The sequence below is a fragment of the Scyliorhinus torazame genome, unplaced genomic scaffold (genome assembly GCF_047496885.1).
Source record: "Scyliorhinus torazame isolate Kashiwa2021f unplaced genomic scaffold, sScyTor2.1 scaffold_896, whole genome shotgun sequence".
Classification (NCBI taxonomy): Eukaryota; Metazoa; Chordata; class Chondrichthyes; order Carcharhiniformes; family Scyliorhinidae; genus Scyliorhinus; species Scyliorhinus torazame.
The window spans coordinates 13,267-36,952 of NW_027308623.1; the positions used below are offsets into that span (position 1 = coordinate 13,267).

General features: G+C 65.6%; 1 protein-coding gene across 1 annotated transcript; it reads right to left on the minus strand.

Moving 5' to 3' along the window:
- Window positions 1–745: 745 nt before the first annotated feature.
- LOC140406820 (crossover junction endonuclease MUS81-like) lies at window positions 746–20,557 on the minus strand (the record flags this gene model as incomplete). Its single annotated transcript, XM_072494719.1, has 4 exons — window positions 20,466–20,557; window positions 6,782–6,974; window positions 2,595–2,724; window positions 746–903 (listed from the first exon to the last, which is right to left on the minus strand). Coding segments are annotated over exons 2-4 (426 nt in total), but the record flags the coding sequence as incomplete, so codon positions are not given.
- Window positions 20,558–23,686: the final 3,129 nt, after the last annotated feature.

Consider the following 23,686-nt stretch of genomic DNA (forward strand, 5'->3'; position numbering starts at 1 on the left):
ACGGAGAGAGACAGAGCACGTTTGACGGAGAGAGACAGAGCACGTTTGACGGAGAGACACAGAGCACGTTTGACGGAGATACACAGAGCGTTTGACGGAGAGAGACAGAGCACGTTTGACGGAGAGAGACACGGCACGTTTGACGGAGAGAGAGCACGTTTGACGGAGAGAGAGCACGTTTGACGGAGAGAGACAGAGCACGTTTGACGGAGAGAGACAGAGCACGTTTGACGGAGAGAGACGGAGCACGTTTGACGGAGAGACACGGAGCACGTTTGACGGAGAGACACAGAGCACGTTTGACGGAGATACACAGAGCGTTTGACGGAGAGAGAGCCCGTTTGACGGAGCGAGACACGGCACGTTTGACGGAGAGAGACGGAGCACGTTTGACGGAGGGAGACAGAGCACGTTTGACGGAGATACACAGAGCGTTTGACGGAGGGAGACGGAGCGTTTGACGGAGAGAGAGCACGTTTGACGGAGAGATACAGAGCACGTTTGACGGAGAGAGACGGAGCACGTTTGATGGAGAGAGACAGAGCACGTTTGACGGAGAGATACAGAGCACGTTTGACGGAGAGATACAGAGCACGTTTGACGGAGGGAGACAGAGCACGTTTGACGGAGAGAGAGCGACGGAGATTGATAGCACGAGAGTTCTACCCATGAAGCCACTGAGGGAGCCCGTGTCCCGCTCACACCGCTGCAGCGGAGCGTTCCACCCTCTGCGGCTATTACTTACTGATGGGGACGGCCTCGGTTCTGCGGCATCGTCCTCCTCAGACATGCTCTCGGCTGCTCGATATCGCAATGCCTTCGCTGGCGAGCCCAGCTTGGTCCCGTGGTGGGTTTGCTCCGTGGTAAAGGGGTGATAGGCGTAGTGAATGGGCATGTTGGTACCTGGAACCAAGCACAGCGGAATGTGTTGTGTCGAGAGCCTCATTTCCCAAGGTCACTTTACCCTGCAGTCCCTCAGGAGGCTCGTGACTCGCCCCTCTGTTCCTTTCACACCCACCCACTGCCAATGGGCAGTCTGAGCCGGTAGCATTGGCATCTTGCCCACTCAGAGCTCCACATTAACGTCTGAACAATCGCCCTCCTTCCCTCCCCCGCCTGCCTCTCCCTCCCTCCCCCCATCCCCTGCCTACCCCTTCCCCCGCCTCTCCCTCCCCCGCATCTCCCTTCCTCTACCCTTCCCCCGCCTCTCCCTCTCCTCCCTCCCCCTTCCCCCGCCTCTCCCTCCCCGCCTCTCCCACCCTCCCCCGCCTCTCCCTCCCCCGCCTCTCCCTCTCCCTTCCCCCGCCTCTCCCTCCCCCGCCTCTCCCACCCTCCCCCCCCCTCTCCCTCCCCCGCCTCACCCTCTCCTCCCTCCCCCGCCTCTCCCTCCCTCCCCCCCTTCCCCCGCCTCTCCCTCCCCACCTCTCCCTCTCCTCCCTCCCCCGCCTCTCCCTCTCCTCCCTCCCCCTTCCCCCGCCTCTCCCTCCCCCGCCTCTCCCACCCTCCCCCCCCTTCCCCCGCCTCTCCCTCCCCCGCCTCTCCCTCCCTCCCCCCCTTCCCCCGCCTCTCCCTCCCCGCCTCTCCCTCTCCTCCCTCCCCGCCTCTCCCTCCCCCCCTTCCCCCGCCTCTCCCTCCCTCCCCCCCTCTCCCTCTTCCCCCGCCTCTCTCCCTCCCCCGCCTCTCTCCCTCCCCCGCCTCTCTCCCTCCCCCGCCTCTCTCCCTCCCCCGCCTCTCTCCCTCCCCCCTTCCCCCGTCTCTCCCTCCCTCCCCCCTTCCCCGCCTCTCCCTCCCTCCCCCCTTCCCCACTCTCCCACTTCCCCCCCTCTCCTCCCTCCCCCCCCCTCCCTCTCCTCCCTCCCCCGCCTCTCCCTCCCCCCGCCTCTCCCTCCCTCCCCCCTTCCCCTTCCCGCCTCTGCCTCCCTCCCCCCCTTCCCCCGCCTCTCCCTCCCCGCCTGCCTCTGGCTCCCTCCCCCGCCTGCCTCTGGCTCCCTCCCCCTTCCCCCGCCTCTCCCTCCCTCCCTCGCCCCCGTCTCCCTCCATCCCCCCCCCCCCCGTCTCCCTCCCTCCCTCACCCCGTCTCCCTCCCTCCCTCACTCCCGTCTCCCTCCCTCCCTCACCCCCGTCTCCCTCCCTCCCTCACCCCAGTCTCCCTCCCTCCCTCACCCCAGTCTCCCTCCCTCCCTCAACCCCGTCTCCCTCCCTCCCTCACCCCCGTCTCCCTCCCTCCCTCACCCCCGTCTCCCTCCCTCCCTCACCCCGTCTCCCTCCCTCCCTCACTCCCGTCTCCCTCCCTCCCGTCTCCCTCCCTCACCCCCGTCTCCCTCCCTCCCTCACCCCCGTCTCCCTCCCTCCCTCACCCCCGTCTCCCTCCCTCCCTCACCCCCGTCTCCCTCACTCTCACACCGCCTCTCCCTCCATCCCGCCTCTCCCTCCATCCCGCCTCTCCCTCCATCCCTCCCCTCCCCCCCCCACCCCAAATCCCTCAGGCACTTTTCCGTTGCACGGCCGCCTCCCTCAGTCTCTCTCGGACGCCCGCCCGCGCTCCCCTCCCCCGATGAAAGGACAATTCCGGTGACAGCGGCTGCCTCACGGACCGTTCTTGGCGCAGTACTCGGACAGCTTCTCGTCCAGCCGGTTGCAAATCCCGTCACCGAAGCCATAGAGAATCTTGGCTTCGCGCCCAGTCCGCAACGGCAGCGGGTACATGGTCAAGGAGCGAATGGCCTAAAGCAGGGGAAAAGCAGGCGATACGTTCATCACACAAGCAAAACAGCTCAGAAGGACAGCTTTAATGCAGGATCGGACTGGAATTCATGTCTCCCACATCCCAGCCATTCCCATCCCATTCTCCCGCTCACTCCTGTGGTGAATGTCAGTGTTTCAGGTGTATTGCATCACAGGTATTTGGTGCCGCGAGGGTTAAAAGTCTGAGTTGTGAGTTTGACTGTTGCAGTCACGTCTTAAGGGAAATTAAAGCACCGTAAAAAGCTTGGGCTACTGGAATTTTGTTTGGGTTAAGGGGATTCCCTGTGGAGTTAATTAGATTTCAGCTTGGTCCGGTGAGGCCGTTACTGGGTGGAGCTAAGGGTATCAGCCATTTTGGGGGAAAGCGGGTCAGTGCAGTTCTGGATGACGCTGTGTTCAGAAGTCAAGCTGTTTTGCTCTCTGCAGCACAGTTTAAGTGAGATTAGCGGTCTTTCAGGCGGTGCAGACTTGTCTGAGAACACGGGAGAGCGGAAACAAGCTGAGAAGCAGAATCTGAAACGATACAGCCGGAGCTCCTGCATGGGTCTGACAGGGGTCAGATCTTATCTTTAAAGCAGTGTCAAGCGATCTCTCCTTCTCAAAGAACATCTCCAGACAGCAGGTATTGCTGAGTGCTAACAGTATTGAACAGTGGATTGAGAGCGGAGATGGTTTCCTTGTTGTGTGAGTGGGAATAAAGATAGCAGCTAAGGGTATTGTATTCACTGTATAAATTACTACTGTTTAAGGGGAAATTGTGAAGCTATTTTTTGGTGTGATGTTTTAATACTTTGTTAGTAATAAAGTTTATTTCAATTTACCATATTCCTAGTTTGTGTGGAACCACTCCTGGAGCGAGGTATACTTTCTTCTCAGTTTTACAGAATAAAAATTAAAATTCAGGTTTCTGTCCAGTAGCATAGACACTGTTGGGGTCTGGTCCAGGACCGGCATACTCCCACACCCTTTAATATCCCACCCAGTCTAATCCCACTCTCCCCCTCACTCCCCACACCCTTTAATATCACACCCAGTCTAATCCCACTCTCCCCCTCACTCCCCACACCCTTTAATATCACACCCAGTCTAATCCCACTCTCCCCCTCACTCCCCGCACCCTTTAATATCACACCAAGTCTAATCCCACTCTCCCCCTCACTCCCCACACCCTTTAATATCACACCCAGTCTAATCCCACTCTCCCCCTCACTCCCCACACCCTTTAATATCCCACCCAGTCTAATCCCACTCTCCCCCTCACTCCCCACACCCTTTAATATTCCACCCAGTCTAATCCCACTCTCCCCCTCACTCCCCGCACCCTTTAATATCCCACCCAGTCTAATCCCACTCTCCCCCTCACTCCCCGCACCCTTTAATATCCCACCAAGTCTAACCCCACTCTCCCCCTCACTCCCCACACCCTTTAATATTCCACCCAGTCTAATCCCACTCTCCCCCTCACTCCCCACACCCTTTAATATCCCACCCAGTCCGATCCCACACCTCCTCCTCACTCCCCGCACCATTTACTATCCCACCCAGTCTAATCCCACTCTCCCCCTCACTCCCCGCACCCTTTAATATCCCACCCAGTCTAATCCCACTCTCCCCCTCACTCCCCGCACCCTTTAATATCCCACCCAGTCTAATTCCACACTCCCCCTCACTCCCCGCACCCTTTCATATCCCACCCAGTCTAATCCCACTCTCCCCCTTACTCTCCGCATCCTTTACTATCCCACCGAGTCTAATCCCACTCTCCCCCTCACTCCCCACGCCCTTTAATAGGCCACCGTGTCTAATCCCACTCTCCCCCTCTCTCCCCCTCACCCTTTAATATCCCTCCCAGTCTAATCCCACTCTCCCCCTCACTCCCCACACCCTTTAATATGCCGTGTCTAATCCCACTCTCCCCCTCACCCTTTAATATCCTACAGTCTAATCCCTCACTCCCCTCACCCTTGAATATCCCACCCAGTCTAATCCCTTACTCTCCTCACCCTTGAATATCCCACCCAGTCTAATCCCTCACTCCCCTCACCCATTAACATCCCACCCAGTCTAATCCCACTCTCCCCACACCCTTTAATATCCCACCCAATCTAATTCCTCACCCTTTAATATCCCACCCAGTCTAATGCCACTCTCCCCCTCACTCACCACACCCTTTAATATCCCACCCATTCTAATCCCACTCTCCCCCTCACTCCCCACACCCTTTAATATCCCACCCAGTCTAATCCCACTCCTGACACCCTTCAATATCCCACCCAGTCTAATCCCGCACGCCCCTCAACCTTTAATATCCCACCCAGTCTAATCCCTCACCCTTTAATATCCCACCCAGTCTAATCCCACTCTCCCCCATCACTCCCCACACCCTTTAATATCCCACCCAGTCTAATCCCGCTCTCCCCCTCACTCCCCGCACCCTTTAATATCCCACCCAGTCTAATCCCTCACTCCCCTCACCCTTTAATATCCCACCCAGTCTAATCCCACTCTCCCCCATCACTCCCCACACCCTTTAATATCCCACCCAGTCTAATCCCACTCTCCCCCCTCACTCCCCGCACCCTTTAATATCCCACCCAGTCTAATCCCGCTCTCCCCCTCACTCCCCGCACCCTTTAATATCCCACCCAGTCTAATCCCACTCTCCCCCCTCACTCCCCGCACCCTTTAATATCACACCCAGTCTAATCCCACTCTCCCCCTCACTCACCACATCCTTTAATATCCCACCCAGTCTAATCCCTCACTCACCTCACCCTTTAATATCCCACCAAGTCTAATCCCACTCTACCCCCTCTCACTCCCCGCACCCTTTAATATCCCACCAGTCTAATCCCACTCTACCCCCTCTCACTCCCCACACCCTATAATATCCCACCCAGTCTAATCCCTCACTCCCCGCACCCTTTAATATCCCATCCAGTCTAATTCCACTCTCCCCCTCACTCCCCACACCCTTTAATATCCCACCCAGTCTAATCCCACTCTCCCCCTCACTCCCCACACCCTTTAATATCCCACCCAGTCTAATCCCACTCTCCCCCTCACTCCCCGCACCCTTTAATATCCCACCCAGTCTAATCCCACTCTCCCCTCACCCTTTAATATCCCATCCAGTCTAATCCCACTCTCCCCCTCACTCCCCGCACCCTTTAATATCCCACCCAGTCTAATCCCACTCTCCCCTCACCCTTTAATATCCCATCCAGTCTAATCCCACTCTCCCCCTCACTCCCCGCACCCTTTAATATCCCACCCAGTCTAATCCCACTCTCCCCTCACCCTTTAATATCCCACCCAGTCTAATCCCACTCTCCCTCCTCACTCCCCACACCCTTTAATATCCCACCCAGTCTAATCCCACTCTCCCCCTCACTCCCCACACCCTTTAATATCCCACCCAGTCTAATCCCACTCTCCCCTCACCCTTTAATATCCCACTCTCCCTCCTCATTCCCCGCACCGTTTAATATCCCACCCAGTCTAATCCCACTCTCCCCCTCACTCCCCGCGCCCTTTAATATCCCACCCAGTCTAATCCCACTCTCCCCCTCACTCCCCGCGCCCTTTAATATCACACCCAGTCTAATCCCACTCTCCCCCCTCACCCTTTAATATCCCACCCAGTCTAATCCCCACTCTCCCCCTCACTCCCCACACCCTTTAATATCCCACCCAGTCTAATCCCACTCTCCCCGCGCCCTTTAATATCCCACCCAGTCTAATCCCACTCTCCCCCTCACTCCCCGCACCCTTTAATATCCCACCCAGTCTAATCCCACTCTCCCCCTCACTCCCCGCACCCTTTAATATCCCACCCAGTCTAATCCCACTCTCCCCCTCACTCCCCACACCCTTTAAAATCCCACCCAGTCTAATCCCACTCTCCCCCTTATTCCCACATACCCAAAAGGCCTCTCATGTGGTCTTGGAAGGGGGGGGGGGGGGCAGCTCGAAGGCACACACCCCCACCCTGCCTTCCCCCAGCCTGTTGAACGCGATGCAGAAATTCACCCACCTTTTCGTAGACGATTTGAGATTTTTGCTGCCTCTCTGCCGCCGTGTCCCTCCATTCCACCAGCCACTGCAGGAAGAGTGGGTTTGGGCAGGCGGGAAGCAGCGCCTCGCCCCCACAATTAGCCACTGGGGCAAACATCTCCGCCGAAAACAACCGGACACCGGCGGCAGAGAGAGCGAGATCCGGAGGTGAGCTGAGAGGAGGAGGAGGAGGGAAGAGAGAGAAGGGTGTCAATCGGGGAAATAGCAGCCAAGAAACTTGACATGGTTTCCTGCTTTAAAGTGTCTGCACTGTTGGGAATTCCGGGAATCCCAAGCCGTGCAGCACCCGGACCAAACGTGCCCCGGGGGTGAGGGTATTCCCTGACGAGACCCGTTCAGTTCCGGGTACGCGTCGTTCCCTCGAGGAGCGCTGGGTGAATGTGAACCCGTGCTCGAGGTGCGACCAGCAGCCGCAGCCTTCACCCCCCTCCTCCCCTGTTCACATTCCGAGGGGGGGGGAACACGTTGCAGCTTTCGAGGCCCAAAACCCCTCCTGTCGGCAACTAATCACTTCTTCCTGACGCAGAGCGGCCGACATATGCAGATCCTTAAAAACCGCCACTCCCTCTCTCCCGCTGCCCCCCCCCCAGACACACTGCCCCCCCCAGACACGCTGCCCCCCCCCAGACACGCTGCCCCCCCCAGACACGCTGCCCCCCCCAGACACGCTGCCCCCCCCAGACACGCTGCCCCCCCCAGACACACTGCCCCCCCCAGACACACTGCCCCCCCCAGACACACTGCCCCCCCCAGACACACTGCCCCCCCCAGACACACTGCCCCCCCCAGACACACTGCCCCCCCCAGACACACTGCCCCCACTCCCCCTCAGACACACTGCCCCCCTCTCCCCCCGACACACTGCCCCCCCAGACACACTGCCCCCTCTCCCCCCCCAGACACACTGCCCCCCACTCCCCCTCAGACACACTGTACCCCTCACCCCCGACACTGCCCCCACTCCCCCTGAGACACACTGCCCCCCTCTCCCCCCCGACACACTGCCCCCCCAGACACACTGCCCACTCTCCCCCCCAGACACACTGCCCCCCTCTCCCCCTCAGACACACTGCCCCCCTCTCCCCCCGACACACTGCCCCCCTCTCCCCCCGACACACTGCCCCCCTCTCCCCCCCGACACACTGCCCCCCTCTCCCCCCGACACACTGCCCCCCTCTCCCCCCGACACACTGCCCCCCGACACACTGCCCCCCCCCCAGACACACTGCCCCCCCCCAGACACACTGCCCCCCCCAGACACACTGCCCCCCCCCAGACACACTGCCCCCCCCCCAGACTCACTGCCCCCCCCAGACACACTGCCCCCCCCCAGACACACTGCCCCCCCCCAGACACACTGCCCCCCCCAGACACACTGCCCCCATTCCCCCTCAGACACACTGCCCCCCTCTCCCCCCGACACACTGCCCCCCCAGACACACTGCCCCCTCTCCCCCCCCAGACACACTGCCCCCCACTCCCCCTCAGACACACTGTACCCCTCACCCCCGACACTGCCCCCACTCCCCGAGACACACTGCCCCCCTCTCCCCCCGACACACTGCCCCCCCAGACACACTGCCCACTCTCCCCCCCCCGACACACTGCCCCCCTCTCCCCCCGACACTGCCCCCCTCTCCCCCCGACACACTGCCCCCCGCTCCCCCGACACACTGCCCCCCTCTTCCCCCCGACACACTGCCCCCCTCTCCCCCCGACACACTGCCCCCCTCTCCCCCCGACACACTGCCCCCCTCTCCCCCCGACACACTGCCCCCCTCTCCCCCCGACACACTGCCCCCCCTCTCCCCCCGACACACTGCCCCCCCCCAGACACACTGCCCCCCCCCAGACACACTGCCCCCCCCCAGACACACTGCCCCCCCCCAGACACACTGCCCCCCCCCAGACACACTGCCCCCCCCCAGACACACTGCCCCCCCCCAGACACACTGCCCCCCCCCAGACACACTGCCCCCCCCCAGACACACTGCCCCCCCCCAGACACACTGCCCCCCCCCCAGACACACTGCCCCCCCCCCCAGACACACTGCCCCCCCCCCAGACACACTGCCCCCCCCCCAGACACACTGCCCCCCCCCCAGACACACTGCCCCCCCCCCAGACACACTGCCCCCCCCCCCAGACACACTGCCCCCCCCCAGACACACTGCCCCCCCCCCCCAGACACACTGCCCCCCCCCCAGACACACTGCCCCCCCCCAGACACACTGCCCCCCCCAGACACGCTGCCCCCCCCCCAGACACGCTGCCCCCCCCCAGACACACTGCCCCCCCCCAGACACACTGCCCCCCCCAGACACACTGCCCCCCCCCAGACACACTGCCCCCCCCCAGACACACTGCCCCCCCCAGACACACTGCCCCCCCCAGACACACTGCCCCCCCCAGACACATTGCACCCCCAGACACACTGCACCCCCCAGACACACTGCACCCCCCCTCTCCCCCTCAGACACACTGCCCCCCACTCCCCCCCAGACACACTGCACCCCTCTCCCCCCTCAGACACACTGCCCCCCCGACACACTGCCCCCCTATTCCCCCCCACCACACACTGCCCCCTCTCCCCCCCCAGACACACTGCCCCCCTCTCGCCACCCAGACACACGGCCCCCCTCTCCACCCCAGACACACTGCCCCCTCTCCCCCCCCAGGCACACTGCCCCCCTCTCGCCCCCCAGACACACTGCCCCCTCTCCACCCCCACACTGCCCCCCTCAGACACACTGCCCCCCTCTCCACCCGACACACTGCCCCCCTCTCCCCACGGCACACTGCACCCCTCTCCCCCCCCCAGACACACTGCCCACCTCTCCCCCCCCCCCAGACACACTGCCCCCCTCTCCCCCCGATACACTGCCCCCCTCTCCCCCCCCCAGACACACTGCCCCCCTCTCTCCCCCCGACACACTGCCCCCCTCTCTCCCCCCCGACACACTGCCCCCCTCTCTCCCCCCCGACACACTGCCCCCCTCTCTCCCCCCCCGACACACTGCCCCCCTCTCTCCCCCCCCCGACACACTGCCCCCCTCTCTCCCCCCCCGACACACTGCCCCCCTCTCTCCCCCCCCGACACACTGCCCCCCCTCTCTCCCCCCCCCCCGACACACTGCCCCCCTCTCCCCCCCGACACACTGCCCCCCTCTCCCCCCCCCACCCGACACACTGCCCCCCCTCTCCCCACCCGACACACTGCCCCCCTCTCCCCATTCGACACACTGCCCCGCTCTCCCCCCCGACACACTGCCCCCCTCTCCCACCCCCCAGACACACTGCCCCCCTCTCCCCCCGAGACACTATCCCCCTCTCCCCCCCGATACACTGCCCCCCTCTCCCCCCCCAGACACACTGCCCCCCTCTCACCCCCCAGACACACTGCCCACCTCTCCCCCCGACACACTGCCCCCATCTCTCCCCCCCCCCCCGACACACTGCCCCCCTCTCTCCCCCCCCGACAGACTTCCCCCTCTCTCCCCCCCCGACACACTGCCCCCCTCTCCCCCCCGACACACTGCCCCCCTCTCCCCCCCCACCCGACACACTGCCCCTCTCTCCCCCCCCGACACACTGCCCCCCTCTCCCCCCCGAACCATTGCCCCCCTCTCCCCCCCGACACACTGCCCCCCTCTCCCCCCCGACACACTGCCCCCCTCTCCCCCCCGACACACTGCCCCCCTCTCCCCCCCGACACACTGCCCCCCTCTCCCCCCCGACACACTGCCCCCCTCTCCCCCCGACACACTGCCCCCCTCTCTCCCCCCCCGACACACTGCCCCCCTCTCCCCCCCGACACACTGCCCCCACTCCCCCTCAGACACACTGCCCCCCTCTCCCCCCGACACACTGCCCCCCTCTCCCCCCGACACACTGCCCCCCTCTCCCCCGACACACTGCCCCCTCTCTCCCGCCGACAGACTGCCCCCCCCCCGACACACTGCCCCCCTCTCCCCCCGACACACTGCCCCCCTCTCCCCCCGACACACTGCCCCCCTCTCCCCCCGACACACTGCCCCCCTCTCCCCCCGACACACTGCCCCTCTCTTCCCCCCCCGACACACTGCCCCCCTCTCCACCCCCCGACACACGGCCCCCCTCTCCCCCCCCCCCGACACACGGCCCCCCTCTCCCCCCCCCCGACACACGGCCCCCCTCTCCCCCCCGACACACTGCCCCCTCTACCCCCCCAGACACACTGCCCCCCTCTCCCACCCCCCCGACACACTGCCCCCCTCTCCCCCCGACACACTGCCCCCCTCTCCCCCCCGACACACTGTCCCCCTCTTCCCCCCCCCAGACACACTGCCCCCCTCTCCCCCCCCCAGACACACTGCCCCCCTCCCCCCCCGACACACTGCCCCCCTCTCCCCCCCCAGACACACTGCCCCCCTCTCCCCCCCCCAGACACACTGCCCCCCTCTCCCCCCCCCAGACACACTGCCCCCCTCTCCCCCCCCCAGACACACTGCCCCTCTCCCCCCCGACACACTGCCCCCCTCTCTCCCCCCCCCCGACACACTGCCCCCCTCTCCCCCCCCACCCGACACTCTGCCCCCCCTCTCCCCCCCGACACACTGCCCCCCTCTCCCCCCCGACACACTGCCCCCCTCTCCCCCCCGACACACTGCCCCCCTCTCCCCCCCGACACACTGCCCCCATCTCACCCCCGACACACTGCCCCCCCTCTCCCCCCCGACACACTGCCCCCCTCTCCCCCCCCCAGACACACTGCCCCCCTCTCCCCCCCCAGACACACTTCCCCCCTCTCCCCCCCAGACACACTGCCCCCCCTCTCCCCCCCCGACACACTGCCCCCTCTCCCCCCGACACACTGCCCCCCTCTCCCCCCCCACCCGACACACTGCCCCCCTCTCCCCCCCGACACACTGCCCCCCTCTTCACCCCGACACACTGCCCCCCTCTCCCCCCCGACACACTGCCCCCCTCTCCCCCCCGACACACTGCCCCCCTCTCCCCCCCGACACACTGCCCCCCTCTCCCCCCGACACACTGCCCCCACTCCCCCTCAGACACACTGCCCCCCTCTCCCCCCGACACACTGCCCCCCTCTCCCCCCGACACACTGCCCCCCTCTCCCCCGACACACTGCCCCCCTCCCCCCCGACACACTGCCCCCCTTCTCCCCCCGACACACTGCCCCCCTCTCCCCCCGACACACTGCCCCCCTCTCCCCCCGACACACTGCTCCCCTCTCCCCCCCGACACACTGCCCCCCTCTCCCCCGACACACTGCCCTCCTCTCCCCCCGACACACTGCCCCCCTCTCCCCCCGACACACTGTCCCCCTCTCCCCCCCCGACACACTGCCCCCCTCTCCCCCCCGACACACTGCCCCCTCTCCCCCCCGACACACTGCCCCCCCTCTCCCCCCGACACACTGCCCCTCTCTTCCCCCCCCGACACACTGCCCCCCTCTCCCCCCCCGACACACGGCCCCCCTCTCCCCCCGACACACTGCCCCCCTCTCCCCCGACACACTGCCCCCCTCTCCCCCCCCCGACACACTGCCCCCCTCTCCCCCCCCCGACACACTGCCCCCCTCTCCCCCCCCGACACACTGCCCCCCTCTCCCCCCCGACACACTGCCCCCCCTCTCCCCCCCGACACACTGCCCCCCTCTCCCACCCCACCCGACACATTGCCCCCCTCTCCCCCCGACACACTGCCCCCCTCTCCCCCCCCGACACACTGCCCCCCTCTCCCCCCCCGACACACGGCCCCCCTCTCCCCCCCCGACACACTGCCCCCCTCTCCTCCCCCCAGACACACTGCCCCCCTCTCCCCCCCCGACACACTGCCCCCCTCTCCCCCCGACACACTGCCCCGCTCTCCCCCCCGACACACTGCCCCCCTCTCCCCCCCGACACACTGCCCCCCTCTCCCCCCCGACACACTGCCCCCCTCTCCCACACACTGCCCCCCTCTCCCCCCCGACACACTGCCCCCCTCTCCCCCCCGACACACTGCCCCCCTCTCCCCCCCGACACACTGCCCCCCTCTCCCCCCCGACACACTGCCCCCCTCTCCCCCCCGACACACTGCCCCCCTCTCCCCCTCAGACACACTGCCCCCCTCTCCCCCCGACACACTGCCCCCCTCTCCCCCCGACACACTGCCCCCCTCTCCCCCGACACACTGCCCCCCTCTCCCCCGACACACTGCCCCCCTCTCCCCCCGACACACTGCCCCCCTCTCCCCCCGACACACTGCCCCCCTCTCCCCCCGACACACTGCCCCCCTCTCCCCCCGACACACTGCCCCCCTCTCCCCCCGACACACTGCCCCCCTCTCCCCCCCGACACACTGCCCCCCTCTCCCCCCGACACACTGCCCCTCTCTCCCCCCCCCGACACACTGCCCCTCTCTTCCCCCGACACACTGCCCCCCCTCTCCCCCCCGACACACTGCCCCCCTCTCCCCCCCCCCGACACACTGCCCCCCTCTCCCCCCCCCGACACACGGCCCCCCCTCTCCCCCCGACACACTGCCCCCCCTCTCCCCCCCAGACACACTGCCCCCCTCTCCCCCCCCCAGACACACTGCCCCCCTCTCCCCCCGACACACTGCCCCCTCTCCCCCCGACACACTGCCCCCCCTCTCCCCCGACACACTGCCCCTCTCTTCCCCCCCCCGACACACTGCCCCCCTCTCCCCTCGACACACTGCCCCCCCTCTCCCCCCGACACACGGCCCCCCTCTCCCCCCGACACACTGCCCCTCTCTTTCCCCCCCCCCCGACACACTGCCCCCCTCTCCCCCCGACACACGGCCCCCCTCTCCCCCCCGACACACTGCCCCCCTCTCCCCCCCAGACACACTGCCCCCCTCTCCCCCCGACACACTGCCCCCCTCTCCCCCCGACACACTGCCCCCCTCTCCCCCCGACACACTGCCCCCCTCTCCCTCCCCCGACACACTGCCCCCCTCTCCCCCGACACACTGCCCCCCTCTCCCCCGACACACTGCCCCCCTCTCCCCCCGACACACTGCCCCCCTCTCCCCCCGACACACTGCCCCCCTCTCCCCCCGACACACTGCCCCCCTCTCCCCCCGACACACTGCCCCCCTCTCCCCCCGACACACTGCCCCCCTCTCCCCCCGACACACTGCCCCCCTCTCCCCCCGACACACTGCCCCCCTCTCCCCCCGACACACTGCCCCCCTCTCCCCCCCGACACACTGCCCCCCTCTCCCCCCCCGACACACTGCCCCCCTCTCCCCCCGACACACTGCCCCTCTCTCCCCCCCCCCGACACACTGCCCCTCTCTTCCCCCCCCCGACACACTGCCCCCCTCTCTCCCCCCGACACACGGCCCCCCTCTCCCCCCCGACACACTGCCCCCCTCTACCCCCCAGACACACTGCCCCCCCCTCTCCCCCCGACACACTGCCCCCCTCTCCCCCCGACACACTGCCCCCCCTCTCCCCCCCGACACACTGCCCCCCTCTCCCCCCCACCCGACACATTGCCCCCCTCTCCCCCCGACACACTGCCCCCCCTCTCCCCCCCCGACACACTGCCCCCCTCTCCCCCCCCGACACACGGCCCCCCTCTCCCCCCGACACACTGCCCCCCTCTCCCCCCCCAGACACACTGCCCCCCTCTCCCCCCCCAGACACACTGCCCCCCTCTCCCCCCGACACACTGCCCCCTCTCCCCCCGACACACTGCCCCCCTCTCCCCCCGACACACTGCCCCTCTCTTCCCCCCCCCGACACACTGCCCCCCTCTCCCCTCGACACACTGCCCCCCTCTCCCCCCCGACACACGGCCCCCCTCTCCCCCCGACACACTGCCCTCTCTTCCCCCCCCCCCCGACACACTGCCCCCCTCTCCCCCCCGACACACGGCCCCCCTCTCCCCCCCGACACACGGCCCCCCTCTCCCCCCCGACACACTGCCCCCCTCTCCCCCCCAGACACACTGCCCCCCTCTCCCCCCGACACACTGCCCCCCTCTCCCCCCGACACACTGCCCCCCTCTCCCCCCGACACACTGCCCCCCCCATCCCCCCCCCCGACACACTGCCCCCCTCTCCCCCCCCCCGACACACTGCCCCCTCTCCCCCCCCCCCGACACACTGTCCCTCTCTTCCCCCCCCGACACACTGCCCCCCTCTCCCCCGACACACTGCCCCCCCCATCCCCCCCCCGACACACTGCCCCCCTCTCCCCCCCCCGACACACTGCCCCCTCTCCCCCCGACACACTGCCCCCCTCTCCCCCCCCGACACACGGCCCCCCTCTCCCCCCGACACACGGCCCCCTCTCCCCCCCGACACTCTGCCCCCCTCTCCCCCCGACACACGGCCCCCCTCTCCCCCCCGACACTCTGCCCCCCTCTCCCCCCCGACACACGGCCCCCCCTCTCCCCCCAGACACACTGCCCCCCTCTCCCCCCCCGACACACGGCCCCCCTCTCCCCCCGACACACTGCCCCCCTCTCCCCCCGACACACTGCCCCCCTCTCCCCCGACACACTGCCCCCCCTCTCCCACCGACACACTGCCCCCCTCTCCCACCGACACACTGCCCCCCTCTCCCCCCCGACACACTGCCCCCCCTCTCCCCCCCCCGACACACTGCCCCCCTCTGCCCCCCGACACACTGCCCCCCTCTCCACCCCCAGACACACTGCCCCCCTCTCCCCCCGACACACTGCCCCCTCTCCCCCCCCCCGACACACTGCCCCCTCTCCCCCCCCCGACACACTGCCCCCCTCTCCCCCCGACACACTGCCCCCCCTCTCCCCCCCCCAGACACACTGCCCCCCTCTCCCCCCCCAGACACACTGCCCCCCTCTCCCCCCCCCCAGACACACTGCCCCCCCTCTCCCCCCCGACACACTGCCCCCCCTCTCCCCCCCGACACACTGCCCCCCTCTCCCCCCCGACACACTGCCCCCCTCTCCCTCCCGACACACTGCCCCCCTCTCCCCCCCGACACACTGCCCCCTCTCTCCCCCGACACACTGCCCCCCTCTCCCCCCCAGACACACTGCCCCCCTCTCCCCCCGACACACTGCCCCCCTCTCCCCCCGACACACTGCCCCCTCTCCCCCCCGACACACTGCCCCCCTCTCCCCCAGACACACTGCCCCCCTCTCCCCCCCAGACACACTGCCCCCCTCTCCCCCCGACACACTGCCCCCCTCTCCCCCCCCCAGACACACTGCCCCCTCTCCCCCCCAGACACACTGCCCCCCTCTCCCCCCGACACACTGCCCCCCTCTCCCCCCGACACACTGCCCCCCTCTCCCCCCGACACACTGCCCCCCTCTCCCCCGAAACACTGCCCCCCTCTCCCCCCGACACACTGCCCCCCTCTCCCCCCGACACACTGCCCCCCTCTCCCCCCCGACACACTGCCCCCTCTCTCCCACCGACACACTGTCCCCCTTCTCCCCCCGACACACTGTCCCCCTTCTCCCCCCGACACACTGCCCCCTCTCCCCCCGACACACTGCCCCCCTCTCCCCCCGACACACTGCCCCCCTCTCCCCCCGACACACTGCCCCCCTCTCCCCCCGACACACTGCCCCCCTCTCCCCCCCCAGACACACTGCCCCCCTCTCTCCCCCCCCCAGACACACTGCCCCCCTCTCCCCCCCCCAGACACACTGCCCCCACTCCCCCCCGACACACTGCCCCCCTCTCCCCCCCCGACACACTGCCCCCCTCTCCCCCCGACACACTGCCCCCCTCTCCCCCCGACACACTGCCCCCCTCTCCCCCCCCCCACACACACTGCCCCCCTCTCCCCCCCCGACACACTGCCCCCCTCTCCCCCCCCAGACACACTGCCCCCCTCTCCCCCCCCAGACACACTGCCCCCCCTCTCCCCCCCCAGACACACTGCCCCCCTCTCTCCCCCCAGACACACTGCCCCCTCTCCCCCCCCCAGACACACTGCCCCCCCTCTCCCCCCCCCCACACACACTGCCCCCCTCTCCCCCCCGACACACTGCCCCCCTCTCCCCCCCCAGACACACTGCCCCCCTCTCCCCCCCCACACACACTGCCCCCCTCTCCCCCCCCCACACACACGGCCCCCCTCTCCCCCCCCCGACACACTGCCCCCCTCTCCCCCCCCAGACACACTGCCCCCCACTCCCCCCCAGACACACTGCCCCCACTCCCCCCCGACACACTGCCCCCACTCCCCCCCGACACACTGCCCCCCTCTCCCCCCGACACACTGCCCCCCTCTCCCCCCCCGACACACTGCCCCCTCTCCCCCCCGACACACTGCCCCCCTCTCCCCCCGACACACTGCCCCCCTCTCCCCCCCCCGACACACTGCCCCCCACTCCCCCCCGACACACTGCCCCCCACTCCCCCCCAGACACACTGCCCCCCACTCCCCCCCGACACACTGCCCCCCTCTCCCCCCCCGACACACTGCCCCCCACTCCCCCCCCAGACACACTGCCCCCCCTCTCCTCCCCGACACACTGCCCCCCTCTCCCCCCCGACACACTGCCCCCCTCTCCCCCCCGACACACTGCCCCCCCTCTCCCCCCCAGACACACTGCCCCCCTCTCCCCCCCCCCGACACACTGCCCCCCTCTCTCCCCCCCCCAGACACACTGCCCCCCTCTCTCCCCCCCCCAGACACACTGCCCCCCTCTCCCTCCCCCCGACACACTGCCCCCCTCTCCCCCCGACACACTGCCCCCCTCTCCCCCCCGACACACTGCCCCCCTCTCCCCCCGACACACTGCCCCCCTCTCCCCCGACACACTGCCCCCCCTCTCCCCCGACACACTGCCCCTCTCTCCCCCCCCGACACACTGCCCCCCCTCCCCCCCGACACACTGCCCCCCCTCTCCCCCCGACACACTGCCCCCCCTCTCCCCCCGACACACTGCCCCTCTCTCCCCCCCCGACACACTGCCCCCCCTCTCCCCCCCGACACACTGCCCCCCCTCTCCCCCAGACACACTGCCCCCCTCTCCCCCCGACACACTGCCCCCTCTCCCCCCCCGACACACTGCCCCCCTCTCCCCCCCCCCGACACACTGCCCCCCTCTCTCCCCCCCCGACACACTGCCCCCCTCTCCCCCCGACACACTGCCCCCCTCTCCCCCCCCCCGACACACTGCCCCCCCTCTCTCCCCCCCCCGACACACTGCCCCCCTCTCCCCCCCCCCGACACACTGCCCCTCTCTCCCCCCCGACACACTGCCCCCACTCCCCCCCCCCAGACACACTGCCCCCCTCTCCCCCCCCCCGACACACTGCCCCCCTCTCTCCCCCCCCCCCCCAGACACACTGCCCCCCCTCTCTCCCCCCCCCCAGACACACTGCCCCCCCTCTCCCTCCCCCCCGACACACTGCCCCCCCTCTCCCCCCCGACACACTGCCCCCCTCTCCCCCCCGACACACTGCCCCCCTCTCCCCCGACACACTGCCCCCCTCTCCCCCCGACACACTGCCCCCCTCTCCCCCCGACACACTGCCCCTCTCTCCCCCCCGACACACTGCCCCCCCTCCCCCCCGACACACTGCCCCCCCTCTCCCCCCGACACACTGCCCCCCTCTCCCCCCGACACACTGCCCCCTCTCTCCCCCCCCGACACACTGCCCCCCCTCTCCCCCCCGACACACTGCCCCCCCTCTCCCCCCAGACACACTGCCCCCCTCTCCCCCCGACACACTGCCCCCCTCTCCCCCCGACACACTGCCCCCCTCTCCCCCCCCCCCGACACACTGCCCCCCTCTCTCCCCCCCCGACACACTGCCCCCCTCTCCCCCCGACACACTGCCCCCCTCTCCCCCCCCCGACACACTGCCCCCCTCTCTCCCCCCCCGACACACTGCCCCCTCTCCCCCCCCCCGACACACTGCCCCCTCTCTCCCCCCCGACACACTGCCCCCACTCCCCCCCCCCCAGACACACTGCCCCCTCTCTCCCCCCCGACACACTGCCCCCCTCTCCCCCCCCCGACACACTGCCCCCCTCTCCCCCCCCCCCGACACACTGCCCCTCTCTCCCCCCCCCCCGACACACTGCCCCCCTCTCCCCCCCCCGACACACTGCCCCCCTCACCCCCCCCCCAGACACACTGCCCCCCTCTCCCCCCGACACACTGCCCCCCACTCCCCCCCGACACACTGCCCCCCTCTCCCCCCGACACACTGCCCCCTCTCTCCCCCCGACACACTGCCCCTCTCTCCCCCCGACACACTGCCCCCCTCTCCCCCCGACACACTGCCCCCCTCTCCCCCCCCGACACACTGCCCCCCTCTCCCCCCCCCGACACACTGCCCCCCTCTCCCCCCGACACACTGCCCCCCTCTCCCACCCCACCCGACACATTGCCCCCCCCCCCCCCCCGACACACTGCCCCCCTCTCCCCCCGACACACTGCCCCCCTCTCCCCCCGACACACTGCCCCCCTCTCCCCCCGACACACTGCCCCCCTCTCCCCCCGACACACTGCCCCCCCTCTCCCCCCCCCGACACACTGCCCCCCTCTCCCCCCGACACACTGCCCCCCTCTCCCCCCCGACACACTGCCCCCCTCTCCCCCCGACACACTGCCCCCCTCTCCCCCCCGACACACTGCCCCCCTCTCCCCCCGACACACTGCCCCCCTCTCCCCCCGACACACTGCTCCCCTCTCCCCCCGACACACTGCCCCCCTCACCCCCCCCAGACACACTGCCCCCTCTCCCCCGACACACTGCCCCCCTCTCTCCCCCCAGACACACTGCCCCCCTCTCCCCCGACACACTGCCCCCCCTCACCCCCCCGACACACTGCCCCCCTCTCCCCCCCCGACACACTGCCCCCCTCTCCCCCCGACACACTGCCCCCCTCTCCCCCCGACACACGGCCCCCCCTCTCCCCCCCCGACACACTGCCCCCCTCTCCCCCCGACACACTGCCCCCCTCTCCCCCCCGACACACTGCCCCCTCTCCCCCCGACACACTGCCCCCCCTCTCCCCCCGACACACTGCCCCCCACTCCCCCCCGACACACTGCCCCCCACTCCCCCCCGACACACTGCCCCCCTCTCCCCCCCAGACACACTGCCCCTCTCTCCCCCCCCGACACACTGCCCCCCTCTCCCCCCCCCGACACACTGCCCCCCTCTCCCCCCCCAGACACACTGCCCCTCTCTCCCCCCCGACACACTGCCCCCCTCTCCCCCCCCCGACACACTGCCCCCCTCTCCCCCCCCCGACACACTGCCCCCCTCTCCCCCCGACACACTGCCCCCCTCTCCCCCCGACACACTGCCCCCCTCTCCCCCCCCCCGACACACTGCCCCCCTCTCCCCCCCCAGACACACTGCCCCCCTCTCCCCCCCCCGACACACTGCCCCCCTCTCCCCCGACACACTGCCCCCCTCTCCCCCCCCGACACACTGCCCCCCTCTCCCCCCCAACACACTGCCCCCCTCTCTCCCCCCCCAGACACACTGCCCCCCTCACCCCCCCCAGACACACTGCCCCCCTCTCCCCCCCCCGACACACTGCCCCCCTCTCCCCCCCCAGACACACTGCCCCCCTCTCCCCCCCCCGACACACTGCCCCCCTCTCCCCCACCCCCAGACACACTGCCCCCTCCCCCGGGGTATATTTTTCATACCCTCCCGGGTGGACCCACCCCGGGCGGCCTCCTGTTGTCAGGGTAACTCCGCCGCTCCCTCGGTCCGGACACGAAATCCTCCCCCGCACGACTTCCGGTTCCGCCGCTAAACCCGCCCCCCGCCGGAAGCCGCCGACTTACGACTTCCGGTTCCGCCTCCCTCACTCACCGTGACCCACTAGTGACCCCCAAATGACCACGTGGCAGCTCAATGTGTCTATTGTAATAACTCGTCTATTCTGATAACTCGGTGTCTATTGCGATAACTCGGTGTCTATTGCGATAACCCGCTGTCTATTGCGATAACTCGGTGTCTATTGCGATAACTCGGTGTCTATTGCGATAACCCGCTGTCTATTGCGATAACTCGGTGTCTATTGCGATAACTCGCTGTCTATTGCGATAACTCGGTGTCTATTGCGATAACTCGGTGTCTATTGCGATAACTCGGTGTCTATTGCGATAACTCGGTGTCTATTGCGATAACTCGCTGTCTATTGCGATAACTCGCTGTCTATTGCGATAACTCGGTGTCTATTGCGATAACTCGCTGTCTATTGCGATAACTCGCTGTCTATTGCGATAACTCGGTGTCTATTGCGATAACTCGCTGTCTATTGCGATAACTCGCTGTCTATTCTGATAACTCGCTGTCTATTGCGATAACTCGGTGTCTATTGCGATAACTCGCTGTCTATTGCGATAACTCGGTGTCTATTGTGATAACTCGGTGTCTATTGCGATAACTCGGTGTCTATTGCGGTAACTCGGTGTCTATTGCGGTAACTCGGTGTCTATTGCGGTAACTCGCTGTCTATTGCGATAACTCGGTGTCTATTGCGATATCTCGTTGTCTATTGCGATAACTCGGTGTCTATTGTGATAACTCGGTGTCTATTGTGATAACTCGGTGTCTATTGCGATAACTCGGTGTCTATTGCGGTAACTCGGTGTCTATTGTGATAACTCGGTGTCTATTGCGATAACTCGGTGTCTATTGCGGTAACTCGGTGTCTATTGCGGTAACTCGGTGTCTATTGCGATAACTCGGTGTCTATTGCGGTAACTCGCTGTCTATTGTGATAACTCGGTGTCTATTGTGATAACTCGGTGTCTATTGCGATAACTCGGTGTCTATTGCGGTAACTCGGTGTCTATTGCGATAACTCGGTGTCTATTGCGATAACTCGCTGTCTATTGCGGTAACTCGGTGTCTATTGCGATAACTCACTGTCTATTGCGGTAACTCGGTGTCTATTGCGATAACTCGGTGTCTATTGCGGTAACTCGGTGTCTATTGCGATAACTCGCTGTCTATTGCGGTAACTCGGTGTCTATTGCGATAACTCGGTGTCTATTGCGGTAACTCGGTGTCTATTGCGATAACTCGCTGTCTATTGCGGTAACTCGGTGTCTATTGCGATAACTCGGTGTCTATTGCGGTAACTCGGTGTCTATTGCGATAACTCGCTGTCTATTGCGGTAACTCGGTGTCTATTGCGGTAACTCGGTGTCTATTGCGATAACTTGGTGTCCATTGCGATAACTCGCTGTCTATTGCGGTAACTCGGTGTCTATTGCGATAACTCGCTGTCTATTGCGGTAACTCGGTGTCTATTGCGGTAACTCGGTGTCTATTGCGATAACTCGCTGTCTATTGCGGTAACTCGGTGTCTATTGCGATAACTCGCTGTCTATTGTGATAACTCGGTGTCTATTGCGGTTACACGCTGTCTATTGCGATAACTCGGTGTCTATTGCGATAACTCGCTGTCTATTGCGGTAACTCGCTGTCTATTGCGATAACTCGGTGTCTATTGCGGTAACACGCTGTCTATTGCGGTAACTCGCTGTCTATTGCAATAACTCGCTGTCTATTGCGATAACTCGCTGTCTATTGCGATTACTCGGTGTCTATTGCGGTAACTCGGTGTCTATTGCGATAACTCGGTGTCTATTGCGATAACTCGGTGTCTATTGCGATAACTCGCTGTCTATTGCGATAACTCGGTGTCTATTGCGATAACTCGCTGTCTATTGCGATAACTCGGTGTCTATTGCGGTAACTCGGTGTCTATTGCGGTAACTCGCTGTCTATTGTGATAACTCGGTGTCTATTGCGGTAACTCGGTGTCTATTGCGATAACTCGGTGTCTATTGCGATAACTCGGTGTCTATTGCGATAACTCGGTGTCTATTGCGATAACTCGCTGTCTATTGCGATAACTCGCTGTCTATTGCGATAACTCGCTGTCTATTGCGATAACTCGGTGTCTATTGCGGTAACTCGGTGTCTATTGCGATAACTCGGTGTCTATTGCGATAACTCGCTGTCTATTGCGATAACTCGGTGTCTATTGAGATAACTCGCTGTCTATTGCGATAACTCGGTGTCTATTGCGATAACTCGCTGTCTGTTGTGATAACTCGGTGTCTATTGCGATAACTCGCTGTCTATTGCGATAACTCGGTGTCTATTGAGATAACTCGCTGTCTATTGCGATAACTCGCTGTCTATTGTGATAACTCTGTGTCTATTGTGATAACTCGGTGTCTATTGCGATACCTCGGTGTCTATTGAGATAACTCGGTGTCTATTGCGATAACTCGGTGTCTATTGCGATAACTCGGTGTCTATTGCGATAACTCGCTGTCTATTGCGATAACTCGCTGTCTATTGCGATAACTCGGTGTCTATTGGGATAACTCGGTGTCTATTACGATACCTCGGTGTCTATTGTAATAACTCGGTGTCTATTGCGATAACTCGGTGTCTATTGCGATAACTCGGTGTCTATTGCGATAACTCGGTGTCTATTGCAATAACTCGGTGTCTATTCTGATAACTCGGTGTCTATTGCGATAACTCGGTGTCTATTGCGATAACTCGGTGTCTATTGCGATAACTCGGTGTCTATTGCAATAACTCGCTGTCTATTCTGATAACTCGGTGTCTATTGCGATAACTCGGTGTCTATTGCGATAACTCGCTGTCTATTGCGATAACTCGGTGTCTATTGCGATAACTCGGTGTCTATTGCGATAACTCGCTGTCTATTGTGATAACTCGCTGTCTATTGCGATAACTCGGTGTCTATTGCGATAACTCGGTGTCTATTGCGGTAACTCGGTGTCTATTGCGGTAACTCGGTGTCTATTGCGATAACTCGGTGTCTATTGCGATAACTCGGTGTCTATTGCGGTAACTCGGTGTCTATTGC